The following is a 22,338-nucleotide window of genomic DNA, read 5'->3' as shown; positions in this document are numbered from 1 at the left end:
GTACAAATATGGGTTATAAAACATGTAGTGCACTTAATGATAATGCAAACCAGGTCAACCTTCATGCCCAGTTAATCATTACCTTCCTCAGATGGGAATGAAAGTGTTGAAACACAGTTTTTTTTGCCCTCAAACTCTTGTACACACGAGTCGTAATGCTTTACTATTCAGTCTCTATACATGCATCAATATGAAACAACTTCACAGTAGACCGTTTTAATTAAAGTATTCGGGGGGGGGGGGGGGGGGTTACAAGGTGTGTTTTAGCCCCCCCCCCCCCCCCCCCCAACTTCTGTTATCTCACTCAGGTTGCATTAGCAGTTTCACCATCCAAAAGCATGTAAGCAAGCATGAGGTAGTCTGTGTCTCTCCCCTCTTTTTGATCTATTGATGTTTGTTTGTTGCCAATAGCTGTCTTGTGCAATATTACAATCTTGCCGTGTGTATGTGTGTGCTTGCACCTGACTCTTTTTTTATAGAAACTGGGGTGGAAAATGAATGGTAAGTGGCCGGAGAAACAGTAATAATTCATGTCTCTTTCAAGTGTGTTGCTTGCATATCATGGTCTAGAATTTGTGCAGCAAAGACTAACAGGCAGAGGCATTGAAGGGGCATGAATACCCTGGTGGAGTTTTAGGGCATTTTATTGGGACCCCTGAAAATTGAAATTTACAATTTATATGCTTGGGGTACTACATAATTATTCCTACTATTTGCTACAACAAAATGTGACCATGGCCTTGGGAGAATTCTAATTATGTAAACATTCAGTATTATAAACAGTTTTTAACTTGACCTTTATATGTCTATCTGATAACCAAGTTAAAAGTCTGCCAAGTAAGCTGTATTTGTTTAGCATATTATTTAAACTGACTGCTCAGAAGTTCCCATGCAAAAAATATGTGAATATGTTTTTAGTACTTTTTAAATTGAATTACAGCACACATGACTTTCCAGTTATTGATTTTCTGTTATACAGTACTAGTGTTTTCTTTAGACTATGATCTCATTCAGTTAGAAAATTCATTCATTACAAAAATATAAACTGTTGCAAATATAAACTGCAACCCTTCAACTTAAATTAAGCAACTTAACACTTTATATAAAAGTAGATTAAATAAAACCAAATAAGAGCTGCTATATTTGGTTGTACTGTAAGGTGCCATTATCAGAATAAATAAAAATGCTGCTACATTTGGCTGTAAAGTGCTGTAACAAGTGTTTCTTACTTTTGGCTGAACTTCGTATGCATCCTCTGGATGATGACATGCCATGTGAGTCCTGAGGTTTGTAGGGTTTCCAAAATATTTGACTTTAGCTTTACAAAGCTTGCATATGACATTAGTCTTATCCAGCTCTTTCTTGTCATTGTTGTTGTAGAATCCAAAATGTGCCCAAACGTCTGCCTTAAATGAGGACGGGGCAGGTTGAATGTTCTTTTCCATTGCATTTTCCATTGCTCGTCCATCGATTGCTCGCACGTGTGCACACTCGCCGTTACAAAATGGGAAACATGAATCAATTTTGTGTCCTTTATGAATCGATTTTGAATCGGTAGAGATAGAATCGCGATTCTTTTGTGAATCGATTTTTTGCACACCCCTAATGTTTTGGTTTCGGGAATCTTGGGGAAAAAGGGTAGCTACCAACAGATGCATAACAAGGAAGTTGACAAAAGCACAATGGTGAGCTCCCAATCATGGGAAAATAATGTGGGCTGGGTCAGTCTTTCACCTTCTTTCTTCTATCTGAATAGGTTTGCTTGGAGAAACCGAAATGATGCCTTTGACTTTTCATTATTGTTTTGGCAGCCATGCTGTGGCAGTCATTGGGTGTGATGGTTGCTCTGTATGGTGAAGTAACAGCAAAGGAATATGAAGCCATATTACAGAACCAGGTGAACCCTATGGTGCCAAGACTGTTCCCCTGTTTTCTCAATTTGGTAGGTCGCTTTGGATAAAAGCATCTGCTACATAAGTGTAGATTGCAAATGCCATGGCCCAGAGAGATGCCCCACTTTATCTTGATGTTTATGAACCCTCTCTTGAATTTGTTGAGAAGTGCATGTGGGGGGCATGATCTTTGAACAGTGTTTCCCAACCCAGTCCTTGGGCACCCCCAGACAGCCCATATTTTTGCGTCCTTCCAGCTCACAGCCAATGAAGAACACCAGATACCTGGTAGGGTTGTGCTGGGAGCTGGGAGGGAGCAAAAACGTGGACTGTCGATGGTGCCCCATACTAATCACTGAACACGGAGTCGGTCAGTCCTAATTCTTCCATTTCTCCCAGTGTACTTAAAAATTTGTCATCAATGGAAAGCTGATACTAGGAGTCACCATGGATGCAGGTGACTAAAAGTGCTGAGCTTTGTTTTTCACGCATTTGTAACTTGAGATATTATCTGCCTATAGCAACTGTGAACAATGGCAGTTGGCATGGCAAAAACAACTTGCTAAACCGTATATACATGACTTAATAAAACTGAACTTGTACACAACCTGTTCATCTCATTAAACATCTACCAGGCCTTTGTGGCCTAAATTAATAATAGGTTGATTGTAATAATGTACCTTTATTTACCACAATTAATAGATTGTGCCCTGTTTTTGGATTTACTGTATGAATAAACTAGGGTGTAACCCAAATGTGATTAAATGCACCTGGCAAATAAAATAAAAACACAATTCAAGACTTTTTTACTTATTTAATTTTCCTAATTCTATGCTGATTCTACACTTTGGCTTATCAGTCTCACTCTGTAACCAACAGGATTTAAGGTGAGGCCTTTAAAATAGATGAGGTCCACCACCTCCTCTCATGCAAATGAAGGTGCTGGTACTCACACATAACAATGGGAAGGCAATAACGGATGACATCGTTGGAGCTCTGCCCCCCCTCCCCCACCAACATACACACGCACAGACAGCCATCTGTCCCAGTGTTTTATTTGAGGCTGGCTCCCAACACAGTGACTTTTGCACTTAACCTCCTCCATCTTCCCGTAGTGTCAGACACCATCATTACACTTGTGGAGCCTCCTGGAATTGTAACTGTTCCAAAGATTTTCCATCGTGGTTTTGAGTGGCCTTCATCAAAAATTATTTAGACCGTATCAGTCGCTTCATGGAAGGGAGATACTGGCCACCCACCTGAAGTACATATGGGATATTAATCATTTCTGATTGTCTTCTTGCCATTGTCCTCCAAAGAGCATGTCTGTACAATCCCTTGAGGAACAGGGGAGGCCATCTACTTCTGGAGCACTATTATTCACAGTAAGAACTTATTTATAGTTGTCCTAAGCTCACATGTTTATAAATGCTGCCTTTGTTATAAAACAGTAATCTGTTCCCTGGTACCTGTAAAAGAGGTAAACAAGGTCCATCTGGAGCAGCAAATAAAAAAGTGATCTCCAGACGGAGCATGTGAAGCTGAAAATCAAGAAAACCGCAAATAGAAATTGAATTATTAGAGCAGCAACTGAACTGGGAGTTTTCAAATGTCGGTGTCATTTAATTGTCAATTATTTATCATTTTGGTCTGCAGAAAATAAATGACGAAAACAGACACAACAAACATGACCACACTGTGGCTTTTCACAGTTTGAGAGGAGGTTACAGCAGATTGTGTCCCCATGAACTCTCATCCCTGTGGTCAGTCAAGTAGAGGGGACGTTCTTCCACTTGGTATGCCTTTCCTGGTGGTAGTGTGATGGAGCAGAAAATCTCACATGCCCTCTCTGGGGTGACCCTGAACTCGCAGGGACACTGGCTGTAGTTCTACAGTGTGTTAGACGGTAGGGTGAGTATGGTCCAAGGCCAGGGTAAAAACTATCAAGAAAGAAACAATCAAAATGTTCTCATAATTAAATGGAAGAGTCAAACTGATATGCTAATCTAAATTACATTCAAAGCATTCAACCTGCAAAGGTGACATACCCTATGCCGGGGGTGAGGAACCTGTTCCACAGAGCGCCGGTGTGGCTTTTTGGGATGATGTCTCAATCAGCCAATAACAGTGGGTCCCCAGCACTGGAGTGTTTTATTACTGGCGGATTGAGAGGTCATCCCAAAATCCCGCACCCATTCTGGCCCTCCATGGATCAGGCTCCCCACCGCTGCCCTATGCAAATGTGTTGAACAATCTAGAATCTTAATAAATCAGTCTTACAGGCAGATGCTGGTAAATTGGCTTAGTCTGTAACAAGATGGTTGGCATTGCATATTATCTGGATAACAGTAAACAACTTTATATTGTGAAACAAAGATTTAAATATTCTGTTTTAAATTTCTGATAGTATGACTGCCCCCCCCCCCCTCCCTCCCCCAAATGGTAGTGAGGGAAAGGACCTTTACAATATATGCTGTTATGGCTCAACAATTGGAAAATCGCACAAGAGCATGAAAACGAGCATGAAAACGAGCATGTGAGAGTTACGCTCTGCCAGTGCACGTGTGATGCAACTAGAAACATCACTAGATGTCACTCTGGTACATTTTTCCCTTCTACTTTTAGAGCCCAAGTAGTATTGACTCATAATAATTAGCAAAACAGATCGATATAGAAAACTAATCGATCAAAGGAAAATATGAAATAAAGAAGTCTATCACTAGAGAAAGTAGCACAGGAAGTATGACTTGAGCTCATTTACTGCCTTTTATAAAAAAGCCTAAAATTGATTCAACAGTAAGCGGGGTTGTGAGTTGCTCAGCAAGCTAGGAGGTCGTGAGGTCGCTGGCTCAAATCCTGTGGTCAGCAGAGTGAGGTCACCATTGGGCCATTGAGCAAGGCCCTTAACCCAAAATTACTCATGGGATTGGCCGTCTTTCTCAAATATGTCACTTTGGATAAAATAATCTGCTAAATAAATGTGAAGACTGAGGGAGTTGGAGCTAAGGTTGTATTTAATAGTGGGAAAATGGTGCTCAATAAAAGACTCAATGGCCGGCAAAAATAGATGAACATGGGAGAATGACAGGCTAGCAAGTATAGTGGAAGGAAGGATTCACATCTGAAATAAAGGGGAGACTGCATGTTCTGATATGAGTGAAAGAGAGCACTGAGAGTAGAGCTCAACATAACTGGAACAATGTCTATGTTAGACAGTAAGAACTTGGACGAGGACCTGCTTTTGCTCTGGAATTAAATGCAGTTGGAAACCCGAAGCTTACTAGCGCCGTTGTTGCTCATACAGAAAGTAACCAGTGTTGTCATTGTGGGTACTCTGCTGTATCCGAATTCCCTGAAATCTAGTATAGTGGAAAGCTGGGCTGTTTATTTCCTTTACTTCTTGTGTTGGAGAACAACAACCCAGGAAAACACCTGTTGATTACAAGAAACTCCTTTTTTAAATGAAATATGTGCTTGGAACATGTCCACTGACTTTCTGGAAATGAGTCTAAGTTGCATTCTGTTCTCATACTTGAAATGTTAACGGACCCTTGAGTTTTCACACTGTTTGACACCGTCTCTCCTGCCTGCCCTATTGCTGTATATCACTATTCACCCTGCTGTCAGAACAGCACCATCCTGCCTGCCATCACCTGCCTGCCATCACCTGCCTGCCATCACCTGCATGCCCTCTGCAATGAAACTCAGAATTTGCTCATTTGACTTCCTCTGTCGCCCCCTGGAGGTCGGGCTCCCCCTTTGAGTCTGGTTCCTCCCAAGGGTACTTCCTGCTAGGGGGATTTTCCTTGCCATTGTTGCCTCTGGCTTGCTCACTGGTGACTTTAGGCATGGATAATGTAAAGCACTTTGAGACCATGCGATGTGATAAAATTTAATTGAATTTAGCAGAAGTGTCACGGTTCTGCAGCAATACAGCTGTGATGCATAAGTGGGAGACACATTACAAACATAGCAATATTAAGGATATTTTTAAATGCATTTCACGCTCCTTGCTGAAAATTTTATTCTAAAATCCGTTCATTTAAGGTTCTCTTTGACCATTAACTGTTACTTGTTCTTGCAATTTTAACAATTACAATTTAACAATGACGTTTATATAGTGATTAAAAGTTATTCTGTCAGAAATGTAGGTCTCTGTATAGCAATCAGTTTAACTAGGTGGCAAATGACCTATACTTTGTGCAGTTTTACTCTTACCTGAACTAGCTACTTATATGTAGCAGTAGATACCATTGTTATAAAGTTAGTTTAAAAAAAAATCTTGAAACTTTTAAAGCAGCCTTTTTTTAATTAATGATGTTCTTGCACTGATTTGTGCTGAGCATGAGTGCAAAGACATGGCTTCAGAATGTGTTGAGAGTAGCAATACAGTTTGAGGTGGAGAATGAAACCGAAGGGTCATTGCACACTGCAGTAATGAATGATGAGGTTACATTTTGTTCAGTGTCAGTAACCTTATCCAAAGTATATTAACTTAACTGCTTCCTGAGAACCTTTACTTCAGTTCAAAAATTGTACCCTCTGACCTCATGGGTGAGACATCTCCCTCCTCATTATTCTGAAAATAACACATATCCTTGTCTGTCAGGTTTTCTTCACCTTTTAAAAGTAAGTCATATATTAAATGTAATGCTGTTTCTGGTTTATGAACCCCTTTGCCATAATTCATGGTTCTGGACTAACATAAAGAGCAGCCAAACAGCAGGTGTGAGTCACATGACAGGAAATGACATGCAGTCTAACTGATGCAAAACCAAAACAGCTGTTTGGTGATTCTTAAATAGGATCAACTGTGTAGGACATTACGGTGGAATTTCTTTATGTAGATTTGTGTGTTAAAGAGGAGTCTAAGCCTTCACCAATCAACAACAGTCATGACAATATACAGTATAACTCATTACACAAATTTGGAGGGAAGAGAGTGGCTAGTACTGCATGTGTCACAGTCCAGAGAGTGGCTAGTACTGCATGTGTCACAGTCCAGAGAGTGGCTAGTACTGCATGTGTCACAGTCCAGAGAGTGGCTAGTACTGCATGTGTCACAGTCCAGAGAGTGGCTAGTACTGCATGTGTCACAGTCCAGAGAGTGGCTAGTACTGCATGTGTCACAGTCCAGAGAGTGGCTAGGTGGGACTGTGGTAGCTTCTTGTCCCCGTCATCTTCGTCTCTCTGCGGAAGCACTTCTGCAAGTACTCCTGCTGCCCTTGCAGGCACAATAAGTCTCAGCCGCTTGTACCCCTCAGCCCTTTTGTTACACTAGTAACCCAGTGTGTGTAGTTGCCTCTCAATCGGCCTGTTTTGCATATGACTTTCTTGTGGTTTATTTCACCCTAACACACCATCATTCTGAGAATTTACACTTTGAATCGGTGCCAGATAATGTGCATACTTTTGCTTGCAACGTTATCTTCTGTTAATCAGCTTCAGCTCTTTGCAGAAATGCATAGTGCATTTCTATTAATTACCACAAAGCCACATACTTGTCCTTATTAAAAAGGTGATCTAAACATCCTCATTCGCAGGACTGCCAGGACTCTTGTTCTCCCACCTCTTCACAGAAGAATATGCTGAATACTAAACTTTCCCCTTCTCACCTATGTCACTGCAGAGCCTGCTTTGAAAGAGAGAGAGAGTTTTAATTTTATTTATGTAAGCAGACCCTTTTATCCAAAACAATGTACACATATATAATAATTTTTCTTCTTTTTTTGAGAAATTGGACTGGAGCGGTGGGGATTAAGGGCCTTGCTCAACAGCCTAATGGTGAGATCACTCTGCCCAACCTGGGATTTGATCCAATTATGTTCTGAATACAGCCATAGCATCCTAACCTTCTGAGCCACACACTGTGTGTAACATGCATGGTGTGCACTGGATAATGGTTTCTCAGCACCCACTTCATTTTGAGGAGAAAATTGATGGTTTCTGGAAAGTCCCCGTACCCTTTCATCTGGAGAGGTTACGTTACCGTATTATGTTTCTCCATGAGTAGGAAAGTGGGTTTACCGAAGTCCTCGTCAGCATTTTTCATCAGCAGAATGCTACATAGAACACAGCATCACAGCAACCACTGGGACCACATTAAATAACTTCATGAACACTGAACTGCTTCTGTACTGTAGTTATTTGCTGAAATACTCAATATGTTGCCTAGAATGGTAAATTTTAAGGGGTAGCTTTATTTGTAAATGAAACCAGAACAAATTCTAGTTTCTAATGCTAAGCCAGAAAGGCATACATTTTAGGTTACATACTGTAAAGTGCATCCTTCTATATTCTGCTTTTAACTTTAAAAATGTCAGTTTCACGTGGGATGTTTTTTCTTGACAACCTGAAGTTCTGTGAAGGTTGCTTTGAATGATGCTGGGTCTTCTTCCTTTATAATTTGTGTTTATTGTTGTTAAATATATATGTTATATATATATATATTATGTATATCTAACAAATGTACATGGAGGCCAAAGTGATGTGACTGACTCTGATATGCGAACCGTAGAAATGTACTTATTGTCAAAAAAACAAGGTACTTCAGTGTTTGCTTTGAATTAGAGGGGGTGGGGGCGTAGAAATGTGAAACTGAGAAAATGAAGAGAGGTGGAAGTATTTTTATACTGTTCTGTTTGGGGAAATTGGTACTGTTGAGCTGTAAATGATGAGCATTGTTAAGTAAATCATACTATAACAAACCCTATACTCTGTGTGTGTGTATGTGTGTGTGTGTGCTTGTGCGTACGCGCTCCCTGGCCCTTTTAGTTTTAAAATAGTTTGTAAAACCTGAAGTAGCTTAGAGTGTCCTCCCTAACATGGATTATGTGGTCATCCTAGTGTGTGTGTGTGTGCGTGTCTGTGTGTGTGTGTGTGTGTGTGTGTGTGTGCATGCACGTGTGTGTGTGCACCCTGCAATGAACTGCCATCCTGTTCAAGGTATATCCGAGCCCAGGGTCACCTGAGATTGGCTGTAAGCCCCCCCTTGCCACCCAACCAGGATAAGGCTATGCCTGGATTAAGACCTCTAATAGGCTCCTGGGTATCAGCACAATAAAGCATCCCTCACCCCATTAGCTTGGTATTAGCGGCAGCTAAATTGTTCTCTAATTTCTGACTGTTAATATCTGTATGTGTGATATGTACCTGGCACCATATTTGTTTATATGGTCTTGATTTGATTTTTGGAAAAATGCTTATTTCTGGCACATTTCTAAGCAATTCAGTTCTACTTTAGCCACCAGGCTCATCGTGATGCAGGATATGTACTTATAGCAAAATGGAGGATGGACGTATGGAATATAAGAAATGGCTTAAAGTCAATCGTTATGCAATTACTAAATGGCGTCCAACATTTCCTCATTGCTCTCCTTCAGAGGGCAGTTCCAAGCCTATGTGGCCATGCCACATAACACTGTGGTGTTCTAAAACTATTATCCTAAATCTCTGAGCACAGTTGAGGCTACTGAACTGTCAAAAAGGAGCAAGCCCCCCCAGCCCCCCGTATCGCCGTCTCTCTCCAGGGACGCAAACTGCCAAATTGTGACCAGATGGTTTTCAAAACCAATGTGTCACACTGAAACAAAATGTAAGAGATGACAACTAGAGGAAAGAATGAGAATGACTATGAGACTTGTTTTTGGTAGAAATCAAAGACCAGTTTCTGAGAAGCTATATGTAGCCTATAACTCAAACAGCAATAAAAATATCATGAATATGATGTCAATAAATTTTTGATTGCAACAGTAGTTTAGTTAGCTTCATGCACTCACACTGGGCCTATATTTTCAGGTTTATAACTAAATATTTTTTTATAACCAATCTTTCAGACTAAACTCTAACACATCGTTGCTTCAAGCTCCTGTCCATATCATTTCATTTAGTTCATTTTGCGCACCCAGTAGTTTGGAGCAATATGTCAATTCATATGTGAATTTCTATAAATATTTCCACACATCGCTGGAGGCTCAGATCTGACTTCCTGTCAAGGTCAGTAAAACTGACAACAGGAAATGTACTACAGCATGCAGAGTGGTATTCAAACAGTGGTCTGCATCAAGCCTCACAGCTGCCGTATCTTTTGAAGTTATTCTGCTGGAACATTCCCACAATGCCTCTGAAGGGTGTGGTTTTTTTATTAAATACATTGTAAAAACATTACATAAATATTGCTGAAACATCAGAACTGAAAGTTATGGCACTGTTGTTTCAGGGAGTCTTTCGAAGACAGTGAAACGGGGCTTTGTTCTGCAGATGTTGCAGAATGGTGTGGTAACTGAAAAAGAGGACACTTCTCTGTTTCATGGTGAAAAAGTTGAACAGAAAGCATTGTGACTTATATAGTAAATAGTGGGGCTGGTGTGTGCTCTGGTTTTTTAAGAGTTCCTACTAACATTCTGAGCATTCCAGTAAAAAATAAAACTCCATAAATACCATAGTTTAGGAGGGAAACGAATGATGTGAAAGAAATATGTAGCATTTTTTTTTCTTCTCAGCCTTCTGTGATTTTAGTATTAGTGAAGGAGCAAAAACGTATTCTGTCCGGGGATCCCTGAGGACTGTGTTGGAAACACTGCCATAGATGGTGTCACACTAAGGGTAACTTACAGATACCAAATCATGAAATCACCCTGGTATCCTACTCAGCAATGTTTCCCAATCCGGTCCACAGAGACCCACAGCGATCCATGGTTTTGCTCCCTCCCAGCTGACCAAAAACATGGACTGTCTGAAGATCCCCAAGTTATGGACTGGGAAACACTGTTGTACTATATTCCAAAGAGAAGCAATTGGACAAGTAGGTATCTCTTAGATGCTCCTATTGTATGACTTTGTATGTTATAGGGTGACCAGATAATTTATGTCAGGGAGGACACTTTGACCTAGGACAAGATTTGTAAACTTCCATTTCAATGAAAAGAACCTGGATTTCCCTTAAGCACTGAGTTCTTGCTGTGTGCTGATTGGTCAGTCTCCTATAATCATACATATGCCACTAATGTTAATGTGAAACACCTGGATGAATCTTTCAATCAAGGAAACAAACCAGTCAGAGCACAAGAAGAACTGAACTATTCAGCCAAGTACAGGAGCCTTTCAGTTTTAAAGTACTTTGTAAAACCTGAAGTAGCTTAGAGTGTCCTCCCTGACATGGATTATCTGGTCACCCTAGTGTGTGTGTGTGTGTGTGTGTGTGTGTGTGCATGCACGTGTGTGTGTGCACCCTGCAATGAACTGCCATCCTGTTCAAGGTATATCCGAGCCCAGGGTCACCTGAGATAGGCTGTAAGCCCCCCCTTGCCACCCAACCAGGATAAGGCTATGCCTGGATTAAGACCTCTAATAGGCTCCTGGGTATCAGCACAATAAAGCATCCCTCACCCCATTAGCTTGGTATTAGCGGCAGCTAAATTGTTCTCTACTTTCTGACTGTTAATATCTCTATGTGTGATATGTACCTGGCACCATATTTGTTTATATGGTCTTGATTTGATTTTTGGAAAAATGCTTATTTCTGGCACATTTCTAAGCAATTCAGTGCCTCTTGCTTCTTTTCTTTCTTTTTGGGTGCCACACTGGGCTCATGGATTCTAGTAAGATCCATTTTGACTCTGCAAATGCTATCGACCACATGAGAGAGTGGCTGTGAGCGTCCGCCAATATTTGATAGGTTGATTATGGCATTCATCATGAATTTAACTAACCCTAACCCTAACCCTAACCCCCTCAGTAGAGGGCCCCGGGGTATGCGCCAGGGTTGCCCATGTGGAAGATCCAGCCATGGATAAGCCATTAGAAAATGTATGGGTGGTAGACTGCATGGTGCAGCCTTATGGAATCTTATGTGGAATCTTATCTCGCCACCTCCAAAATCTCACCAGCAATCCCCCTGCCAGAATACCAATTGATCCATTCGGCGCCCTGGTTACTCACATGTGTATGCTATTAACCAGCATGGACTTAAACCTGTTGCAATGCAAAGACTCGATTCTCTTTGTAGTTGAATCCTGAGCTTTTGATTTGATTCCTGATTTTCTAATTTATGGCTCTTTGGCTTAATTAACTGTTTCACGATTTTGGATTATCCTCATTGCCCTACCTTTCCTTGACCCTGGACTATGATTTTGAAATTCCAATTCAGCTTGTAAAATAAACACCGCAAATCCCCACTTGCGAGTTTCTGGTTTCTGTAACAATGTCTTCCCATGTGTCATGAGAAAGCTGTAGTGTCCCACTTTGTAATATGTGTTTATTTTTTGAAGATAGTGAGTGAATTTTTAGTCATTTTTACTCACTTTATGCGTGTTTACAAGTGTAAATCTGCTTAATGTGCCAAATTAACTAGCACATGTAGGCCGTGCAACTAAAGTGTTTTTCATGTAGGGCTTTAAGCATGTTTGTTGGAATTTCCTTATGTAAATGAAAGAGGATGTTGTTGTTTTTTCTATCTGAAAGAGAAACATGGTGATCAGGTAAAGGTTTCCTCTGCGCAGCAACCTATTTGCATGTGGGCGTCCCCGGACGTGCATCTTTGCCGTGTCATGCTTTTCCATTATTTTTGACCGCGTGGTAGCCTAGGCTCAGACTTGGGTTTTACCTGCCTCCGCCCCCGCCGTGTTTTCCCGCTCAGGCCAGCGTGCGTCGCGCTCTGATTCCCTTGCCTGGTTTCTTTTGGGTCACAGCGATCAGCTGTGGCCCGCTTTCAGCCCGTGAGTCAGTGGATGGGCCAGTCCCTCACTGCGGTTGAGATAAGGCCAACACTCCCATCTGCAATCGGCGAAGTATATAACTCAGATCTTATCCACATGCTCGCTTTTTGGAGTCTCTGCATTGGCACTAGCATCATCATGTGCAGATGCAAATGCAGTCCCATGCAGTAAACATTCCTCTTCATCATCTTACAATAAGAAAACTGCTATCTGGCAAAGCTTTCTGCCCATGTTCCATGAAGCCTTAATGCACCCAACGAGGCACCGACTTAACACATTAACCTACTGCCAATTTCGACTGAAACCTTATTTGCCATATACACATAAAGTACAGAAGTACAAATACATTGGAATTCTTGTTTGGTTCCCCTTGGAGGGGAGGGGGGGGGGCGTTGATTTAAGAGTCTGAGTCTAGTTTGACTGATGGGAGTGGGGGCACACCTCTCTATCCTGAATGTGCTTAGCAACCAGCCTGATTGCTGTTGGAAAGAATCTGTTCTGATGACATATCGTGAGTGTGATGATGCTCTCAGGGCTGTGCTGTCGGAGATTGTATCCATTCTTCCTCCACCTGACCAGAGAGTGTGCTGTGGTTGCTTTTATGGTGACTGACGTAGAATCATGCCGCCCAGGCTCCATGAAACTCCCAGTGTTTATTGGAAGAAGTACGTAAATGTCATTTGAATGTCGCATATTATAAAGTGTCCCTTCCGTTTTGAGGCTTTGCGATGTTCAGAAGCCCGGCCTCTTATTTTCGCATGCAGTCGAACGCAGACAATCACCCAGGCACATACCGCATCCAATTCTAGAAACGCTGTCGGCCTGTGATGTTTAGGGATTGTTAAAAGAAATCGAAAAGAAAAAAAAAAAAGAAATCGACGTTAAATTCACAGGATTCAGAAACCGTTTTACAGGTTTGCTGGAAATGTTCAAATGTCTTTTTCGTTCCTTTTGATGGAAGACAGGATGTGTTTCTGTATTCCTCATGATCTGTCCCTGTGAATGAATGACTTAAGGAGGAAGTGTTAAGATAAGGGTCAAAAGTTCTTTACGATATATTCATGACAAATGTCTGAAGTCTAATGTTTTGTGTCAGCATATGAATAGCAGTATTTTTGTTTTGTTAAAAAGTATATGGGTCAGTCTGAACCTGGAGCTTCAGGAAACATAGAACAGCTGCATCATTAATTATCCTTGATTATGTACATGATCAATGAATTAAAAACACCACAAAAATTATTGTGTTGAGAAACAGAACGACCAAATACAACCAGTAGGCCTGTCATGAAGCACCACCTTGTCGCCTGCCCTCTGCCCATTTGTGCCCTCTGTTTTTTGTGATACGGTAGAGGCCTACCCCAATCCTGTATTGGAAAAGAGCTTAGAGAAGATGGATGGATAGATGAAGGGGATGAACATTTCTGGTGGGCGGCAGTAAAGCTTGCCTAGGGTGCTACATGGGCTTTGACCTCCTCTGTTCATACCTTCTCTTCCATGATATAATGGTGAGAGGCAATTGTTTCTGAAAAAAATCTAACAGTCAGGAACAAGGTGTGCAGACTGAGCAGAATTGTTTTGGTTTGGTTACGGTTGACATGTTGACTATAATATATTGCAGGGCTATTTAAACCACGGTCCTCAAGGTCTGAGCACTGCTGATTTTCCAGCCTTCCTTTGCCTGTGAGCCAGGTGTGAAGCCTCTGACCAATCAGTAATTAATAAACTAACTACCTGGGAAAACTGAAAACAAGGCCTGGATTTGGAATCGAGGGCCAGATTTGAAAAGCCCTGATATATAAGATGCATCACAGAAGAAATACTGATCATTTTATGTTTTGCGCATTTTTTATTATGACAATTTGTGTTTTACATGTATTTGTCCTTTTCATAATCTGAACAAGTACATGAAGTACTTGGAAAGTACACAAGTACAATAATACATGCAAACAGCATGACAAGAGTCATATATATAAAAAACACAATGTGGGTTTAGATGCAACAGAAACAAAAATGTTTATAAAGGGAAGTGAGTCAGTGTCATGTGTTAGAAACTAATTGAATGGTATCAGCATGAAACTAGCCATTTCACAGAAATGAGATTCCAATGTAGGCACTTCCACACACATTGTTAAATATATTTATGGCTCGAAAATGAAATCATTTCACCAAGAAATGTAGGAGTTTATAGGCTAAAGCTTCAATTTCCTATGGTTAGTCCTCTCATTTTAAGAGAACACACATTTTTTTCAGTTCTTTGTTGCATCAGGCCTGATAAGCAGCTTCTCGAACACACAAGTTAAGCATGTTCGCCATTCGCCGATGAGATAATGACATGCACATATGCACATTAGACAGCATTCGGACACCTGACATTTGCAATACTATCCAATGCAGCACCTTCTGGCATATGACTCAGATAGGGATGGCTTTCCCGCAGCGACAAAAGCTGATTTTCACATCTCTGCACATACGATACAATTTGTCTTGAAAACTGAAAAACAAAATATGTGACTCAGTGATCTGGTGACTAAAAACCTCACCGGCTGAAAAGAGTTTTACAGACAAACACTGTGTCGGATTAAAAAATATATTATATTTACATGCAAAAGTGGTCACGAGTACAGTGCAGTTCGCAGAAGCTGTCACACGTTTTATTAGTAGCCGCCGTTTTCATTGGCGAGTGTCTAACTCTTCCTACATCTCACCATTAACACACTTCCGCCTCTCAGAATTAGTAAGGCAGAGGGGAAGGGGTGATGCTGATAAGCCAACCCCCCCCCCCCCCCCCCCCCCATCCCACACAACCTCCACCTCTTTCAGCGATCACATTCGACACAGACATTCGGCTGAGTAATACAACAAAATGATGCTGTGGAAACTGCAAATGCGTGACTGTCTCGTCGCCTGCAGCTCCGTGTTCGTGCATGAGACATGGACACCAGCTTTCTTACAAGTACTGGCCACTTTGATATTGAAAATAAAATAAGAACAGAAAAATAAATAAATAAAGTAGCTAAACCCGGCATGTGGCAGCAGCTTGCTACCCAAAGGTCAGACCCATGTCATAAATTGAAACGGGCATGACGTTGGGTGTAAACTCAAGTCCATTGTCCAACATGCTTAGCTGTGGCATGGATATAAGAAGAGGGGAAACTTCGGTGGAGTCTTTGGGGAGCGAGAGCGTGAGGAATGACAAATCTGCTTGCTCTAGCAGTGCCGTGGATTGGGGAACAGTCATTTTGAGGTCTTCCTCTTGGATAAAGAGGGTTGAGGAGTTACGTTTATGTGTCACAGGTTGGCTGTCATGTTCAGTCTGCTGCTGTCCTCCTCCTACACGGCACCAAAGGCATTGACCTTGGCCTGAACAAACACACGCCAGCTGGCTGGGCCTATACCCGACACTGACAGCTACGCAGTTGTCCATGTCACTCTGAATTGCTCCTTCTGCCTGCCCTTGATCCCCAGCCTGGACTTCAGAGGATCCTTGAGTCAGTTTCTGGGTGAGCAGAGGCACTAGATGCTCAGGCGTCAGGCCAGAATCATCAGCGTCCAGATTGCTGGCGTCACTGTACTGAGATGCCACACTGTCAGGCTGGTGTGGAGCACAGCTTCCATTCTCGTTCTTGTTTTGTAGTACGGAGAGGTCCTCCAATCCCCTCCTGCCAGCGCTGCCATCAGCATCATCCAGACTCCCACAACCGCTGTCTTCCTTCTGTCGTCTCACAGTGTCTTGCCTCGCCTCTCTGTCCATCTCCGAGGAATGCTGGCCCATGCTCACCCCACTATCCATGCTATCCCTCCTCTCCTCGCTCTCCTCCGCTGTCATCAGCTCCGTCACTTTCTTGGTTTTCTCTTCGGATTTTCGGCTTACCAGGAGAAACCCTTTATCGGTCACGATCTCGACTGAAACTTCTCTCACGGTGAGTGGTCGCCATCCAGTTCCAGGGGATTTCTGAAAGAGGAAAGTAATGCTTCTTAAATACAATCACGTAAAGAACCAGTGAAACCAGAGAAAATTTGGTAAAATGTGAGAAGCGGAAATGGCTCTTTTTTTAACGATGTAAATGAGATCGAGATTGAGAATGACTTTTGTGATTCTTTTAGCGCTGTTGTTCAGAGTTCAGCTTTTACAAGATACACTGTATTTCCCCGTTTTCGTGGAATTTGTGCGTAAAGGCCTTCATATTAGTACACTTCAGTCACCAGGTTTCCCCTCAGTTCATTCTATTAACGCTTTCCTTTTTCAAAGAATATATCACCTTCTATACAGATATAGTAAATTTCGCATCACACTGTCATCCCACACATCCTTGTGTGCAGTTTGCATGTTTCTGCTGTGTTTTCTCTGGGAATTCCACATTCCTCCAACAACACAAAGATGTACAGTTAGATGAATTTGCATTTTTAAATTGTGTGGCTGTGTTCACCCTGTGCCCATCCAGGGTGAACTCCTCACTATGGACTCTGAACTGTATACGTAGTTGGAAGTTGTATGAATGAGTTTTTTTTTTATATATATATGTATATTCACTGATTGCCCAAGCTATGACCAGCCTATGTAAAGAGAATAAAGAAACCTTCAGTGATAGTTGACGTTATTCCCTTCCTGGGTAAGAGATCATAATGTTTTAGCTCATCATTGTATATGTAATTAATAAACTGTGGTTAATTCTGTTATAGTGGTTGCAGTGATTATTGTAGGCAAAGCTTACCAGTGTGATGGGTAATTTCTCTGGCTCCCTCAAGAAGCAGTGTAGAAATCGGGCCACCAGAAATACAACTGCCACGATGCAAATGAGAATGGTTGGTACCAAAAACGGGTACCACTCTGCCAGGAGGAAAAAGAGCTTTACATACACATGTATTCAATGACATACGTTTTCAATGACTGCAACAGGCTTTTATCACCCACATAAAATATGAGGCCAGAACCATGTGACAAAAGAGTAAATGAATGAAAGTCATGTAAGATTAGTGAACAAAGCAGTGGCTGGTGTCGTACCTGGGAGTGGCAGCATGAGACACTGCTCCTCGGATGCCTCACTGGCGGCTATCCCTGCTCTGTCCTCGACGCGCAGACGGACGCAGTACTCTCGCCCCCACTGCAGCAAGCTGAAGCTCACCTCTGGTATCTGCTCCTCGGAATTCCATGTTATGTTCTGCATGATCTGCCGGTCCAGCAGGGCACAGTTAGACACAGAAAAATCACCAATGTAGACACTCAGCAGGGCTGGACTGGCCATCTGGCACACCAGCCATGGAAATGTGCCCCCACACCCTAGCTCGAGATAATTCATCATGGGGACCCCCCACTCGGCAAAATTTACCATGGAGCCAAAGGAAACACCAAAGTCAAGGGCCAAAATATAATCCCAGTCCAGCCCTGTGACTCACTGTATTTTTTTACTTATGTCATATTAATTAATATTGTCATTTTCCCCTTGAAAGAAGGTCCAACTCTGTGTATCGCAATATATCATCTTCTGTGAGGACTTATGGGTGACGGTACCTTGTCATTTCCCTTTTCTTGCAGGTAGATGTAATAGTTGAGGCCATACTTGAAGATCTTTTTCAGGATGGGTTTGGTGTGTATTCTAACATTCATTGAAGACGAATTACCAGAAAGGGAGAAGACTGGGGGCAGGAGCTTACCTAGGAGATAGAAGGGCACAAGGATAAGTCTGGTAAAGCGCCTACAACGTAGGGGTAGGTAGTGGAACTGCTAGTAAAATAAAAAGAATGAGTCATAAATACAATGATCTTTGGTAAGCAGAGTGACATTTCTGACAATCCCTGTCCAGCAGTTATTGAGTTAGTGGCGATGGAACACATACAGTGCTCACAGAAAGTCTTGGGATGCATTAATTAGGTAAAAATGTAAATTTATAGGTTTCATAACAAAAGTCTATTGCCAAGCAATGCTTAATATATCTTCCTCACAGACATTTCACTTTAAGTTTCGTAATTTGACTGACTCATTCAGTTCTGTTCTTGCCTGTTTGCTATTAATTGGAATTGGCTCCCAAAGCGATACTAAACGCAAATGTTTGGTGTTTTATGTCATCGCAAAGCTGTTACTAATTAAAAATCACCCAATGAGACTGCTCATCAATGAAACTTTTATCTCAGAACAGGTTTTTAGAACTATAATTTGGGTTTTAATTTGTTACTACTTGAAATTAATGTTTCACTTCTTTCATTCACTTTCAAACTACTGATTGTTCCTAATATGATATATACTATATACTTTTTTGTAAAAGAAATAATGACGTAATGAGTTTTGCTATAAAACCAATAAATTAGCTATATTTTTATATAGCTAATTTATGCAAGTGTCTCAAGACTTTCTGTGAGTGTCTGTGGAAAGTGAATGGGTATCATTGAGTGACAGCAGTACAGACTCCTCCGTACATTACATTTTATGTTTTGTAATTGCTGTATATATGGTGTTGCGAATGAGATCTGTTCCATAGGTTCACTTTAAATCAAATTTATTGGTATGTCGGAATAACAATAATACAGTAATAATATAGTAACTACATACTGTACGGTTCTGTACTGTATGTGAAGCCGTCAAACCACTGAAGCCGTGCAATGTGTGCATGAGCATCACAAAGTGGTGCGTACATTTGTTATTATGAACCACTGTATTTAACTCAAATGTCTAATATAATAGGATTTATGGTGGATTAAGTATGAGTTGTTCGTAAGTCAGATGTTCTTAACTTGAGGACGGCCTGTATATGTACATTAATGCACGCTCATCAGTTTTCTGTCAAAGTGAACCTGGAGCTCATCCCTGGCAGAGCACACACTCACCCTATGGGCAATTCAGTGGCCCAAATTCACATGACCATTTGTCAGTGGGAGGAAATGCAGGAGGAACGTGCAAGTGAACCCGTTACCCTGGAGGCGTGTGTCTGCTCAGAGCCACCACATCGCTCACACACATGCTGTATGTGTAGTTATTACTGGTACTTAATTTGTTTGGCAAATTATCAGTAACATCAAACGGGCAAATTGTACAATGGAAAGCAAGATAGGATGTTGACCATTAACTGGACTGTTATAGGAGTAACAGGAATGGAAACAAACACAGATATACATCGGCGGTGAGCTTACTATCTCTGAGATTAATTATGATCCTAGACCAGGTTGAGTTGTTCTGCCCAGTGACGACTCGAACCCGGACCCGGTATCTATGGGTTGTCTCATTGACGACGTCAGAGAGGTCACAGGACACCAGGGTTAAGTTGCAGTGGTGAACAGCCATCCAGTTTGCATTTCCGTGCCTTAAGCTGTAAATATATTATCTTTACTTGTACCAAGTCTTCATACACCAAGTCTGAGGCTTCACTGCAATTTATCTCAGCGGACATTCAGTTGACATGTAAACCACAAGGAAATTGGTTAATAGATTATTACAGTTATATTATTTTCATTCAGTTCAGTTTTCTTCAAAAATATCACTTATAAACCAGCCTGCTCAATCTTTACTGTTGATTTTCCTCAGGAACATGGGTATTACTTTGCTTAAAGATCTCAAACTGTACTTGCTATTATAATGCACTATCCATGTTGTCATGGGTATTTGTCATGAATTTTGATGATTGTTATGTTTCTGTTGTTATGGATTTGTATGTATTTCAGCATTTATTGACATGCAAATGAAAAAACATTCTGTCAAGGTGCTTGTGATAAATAACTTTTATATAATTTGCTTTGAATATGATGACTGATAGGCTGTCACAAACTCTGATTATCCCAAATCCTACAAGATTGAGTTTGGTCTTCATTAAAGTAGAATTTCATAAAAAAACATACACTGAGGATGCTAATATTTTCATTTCCAGTCCTGTTTAGCTAGTCTTGGGCAGTCAGAGCAAATCAACTTACGGTGTCATCTCAATGTCATAATCAGAGGAAGGTGGAACCCATTCTGGGGCTTTCCAGTGAAGGGTCACCTTCCCGTCCCATATGGACACAGAAATATTTAAACTCTCGTTGGAATTCACACCTGGGTGTAAGAAAAGGTTGACACATTAATGCAGAACAGGCAAAACACGCATCACTTTGCATCAATATTACCTTGTGGAGTCATCATGACAACACTCATTAAAACTGTATGAATTTACTTATGGAGAAAAGCATTAGCAGACTATTGGTTGTGGTTTGCAATTCCTTGCTAAATGTTGTTCAGCACTAATTAAAGTGTTATGTTCAGAGACCTACTAGTTATAACTTCATAAATGTGTGATACATTTTCAGAGTATCACCCATCTTCCAATCACTTATCCAGATCAGTGTCACATGGGGACTTGTCGCAAGCAGGACACAGGTACACTCTAAATACGCTGCCAGTGCTTTGCACGGCACCATGTCACCCACATAAGTTCCCAGTTTTAGTTTATTAATATAACATATCATTAGTTAAAGATTTGTAGTTAAGTCTGTTGAGAAAACTATTCCAATTCTTAGATGCATTGCAGTCCTTTAATTGATATTTCTATGCTTGCAATGTAGAATACAAGCAAAACATCTCTCTCACTTACAACATTTGTGAAAACAAAATGCAGTTAGATTTGAAACATCCCATATTCCCAATGCCGGAATTTCTCATGGTGTTTTCCGTTACATGATGAAACCATCAACAACAAAAAAAATCACACCCCAAATTTGTCATGCTGACTAACAGTGATGGCTGAAAGCTGTAGAAATTATGCCTCAAAATAAAACATTGTTTTATTTTTCCTAGAATGAAAAGCTTCTTTTTCACCAGAACACAAATTGGTATAAAGTCTCTTTATTTACCAAAAGAGGAACCTCCGCTGCTGTACTTTCCAGCGTTAGTTTCGTTACAGACCTCAGAAGAAAAGTCTGATAAAATTTAAATGTGTAAATGACACACTGTATAGGGATCTAGATACTGTATTGACTCAATCATTTTTTATTAATTTATAAAACACAAACCAAATTACTTCATTCCCAATCAGTATATAATGATTGAGAAAAAAGTTATATGAATTATAAGTATCTGAAGCATTTCAGCATGTAAAGAGACCTTACAGCCTAACTTAACTATGAATTTAGTGATTAATTGTCATTGTTGACACACAACAACAAAATGTGTTCTCTGCATTTAACCCATATGTGACATAGTAGCTAATTCAGCCCCCAGGGAGCAGTGCCTTGCTGGTTGGGGATTCAAACCTACAATCTTTAAATTACAAGTGTACGTCCCTGACCATTAAGCCACCACTGCCAACTATGTTGCTCTGTTAACAAGAAAACGACCCTAAGCACACCTTGAGGTTATGCAAGTACTTTATCAAAATCAGCAAAGTCAAATTTAAGCAATTTTTTATCTTACCTTTTGTGTAGCCACAAAACCCAGTCAAAAACAACACAGTATAAAGTGAATACAGGTAATCCATCTTTAATTAGAAAATGAACATTATCCTTCTATCAGTGAGAGAATCCCCGCACTAAGATGGTCTTCTGTCTGAAAGTTTGAGGAAGAAACACGAACTGCAGCGGACAATGTTAAATTATCCAAGCAAGGGTCCAGAAAAGCCAGATTTAAAGATGAGGTTACAGGCTACTTGAAGTAAACTTAAACAGCCTCTGTTCTATTGTGCCGTAAACCTAACATTGTGCATGTTTCCTTGCTGTTGGACCTTGGCAATGTATGAACGCTGATCTCTGTTACCACCTCTACTCCTTTCTCTCTC

The 22,338-nt window shown here is 41.0% G+C and overlaps 1 protein-coding gene and 2 long non-coding RNA genes across 4 annotated transcripts in view; 2 read left to right on the top strand and 1 right to left on the bottom strand.

Moving 5' to 3' along the window:
• LOC111854959 (uncharacterized) overlaps positions 1 to 20,430 on the top strand; it is a 22,759-nt gene extending 2,329 nt beyond the window's left edge. For both annotated transcript variants that reach the window (XR_002840790.2, XR_002840789.2), the window contains exon 4: positions 18,141 to 20,430. This is a non-coding gene — a long non-coding RNA (uncharacterized lncRNA). The remainder of the gene's footprint in view (positions 1 to 18,140) is intronic.
• On the top strand, positions 290 to 2,694 carry LOC140579093 (uncharacterized). Its single transcript, XR_011983304.1, has 2 exons — positions 290 to 340; positions 480 to 2,694. It is a non-coding gene; the product is annotated as an uncharacterized lncRNA (long non-coding RNA).
• On the bottom strand, positions 14,434 to 22,338 carry il10ra (interleukin 10 receptor, alpha). The gene is made up of 7 exons (XM_023833478.2): positions 21,978 to 22,338; positions 20,504 to 20,624; positions 19,730 to 19,905; positions 18,117 to 18,259; positions 17,610 to 17,775; positions 17,320 to 17,435; positions 14,434 to 16,559 (listed from the first exon to the last, which is right to left on the bottom strand). The coding sequence occupies exons 1-7, from the start codon at positions 22,039 to 22,041 to the stop codon at positions 15,648 to 15,650; spliced, it is 1,698 nt and encodes a 565-aa protein (XP_023689246.1). The 5' UTR covers positions 22,042 to 22,338; the 3' UTR covers positions 14,434 to 15,647.

Source organism: Paramormyrops kingsleyae, chromosome 17 (assembly GCF_048594095.1).
Source record: "Paramormyrops kingsleyae isolate MSU_618 chromosome 17, PKINGS_0.4, whole genome shotgun sequence".
Classification (NCBI taxonomy): Eukaryota; Metazoa; Chordata; class Actinopteri; order Osteoglossiformes; family Mormyridae; genus Paramormyrops; species Paramormyrops kingsleyae.
The sequence above is the reverse complement of the archived record's forward strand: the minus strand, read 5'-3'. Positions and strand labels throughout refer to the sequence as shown.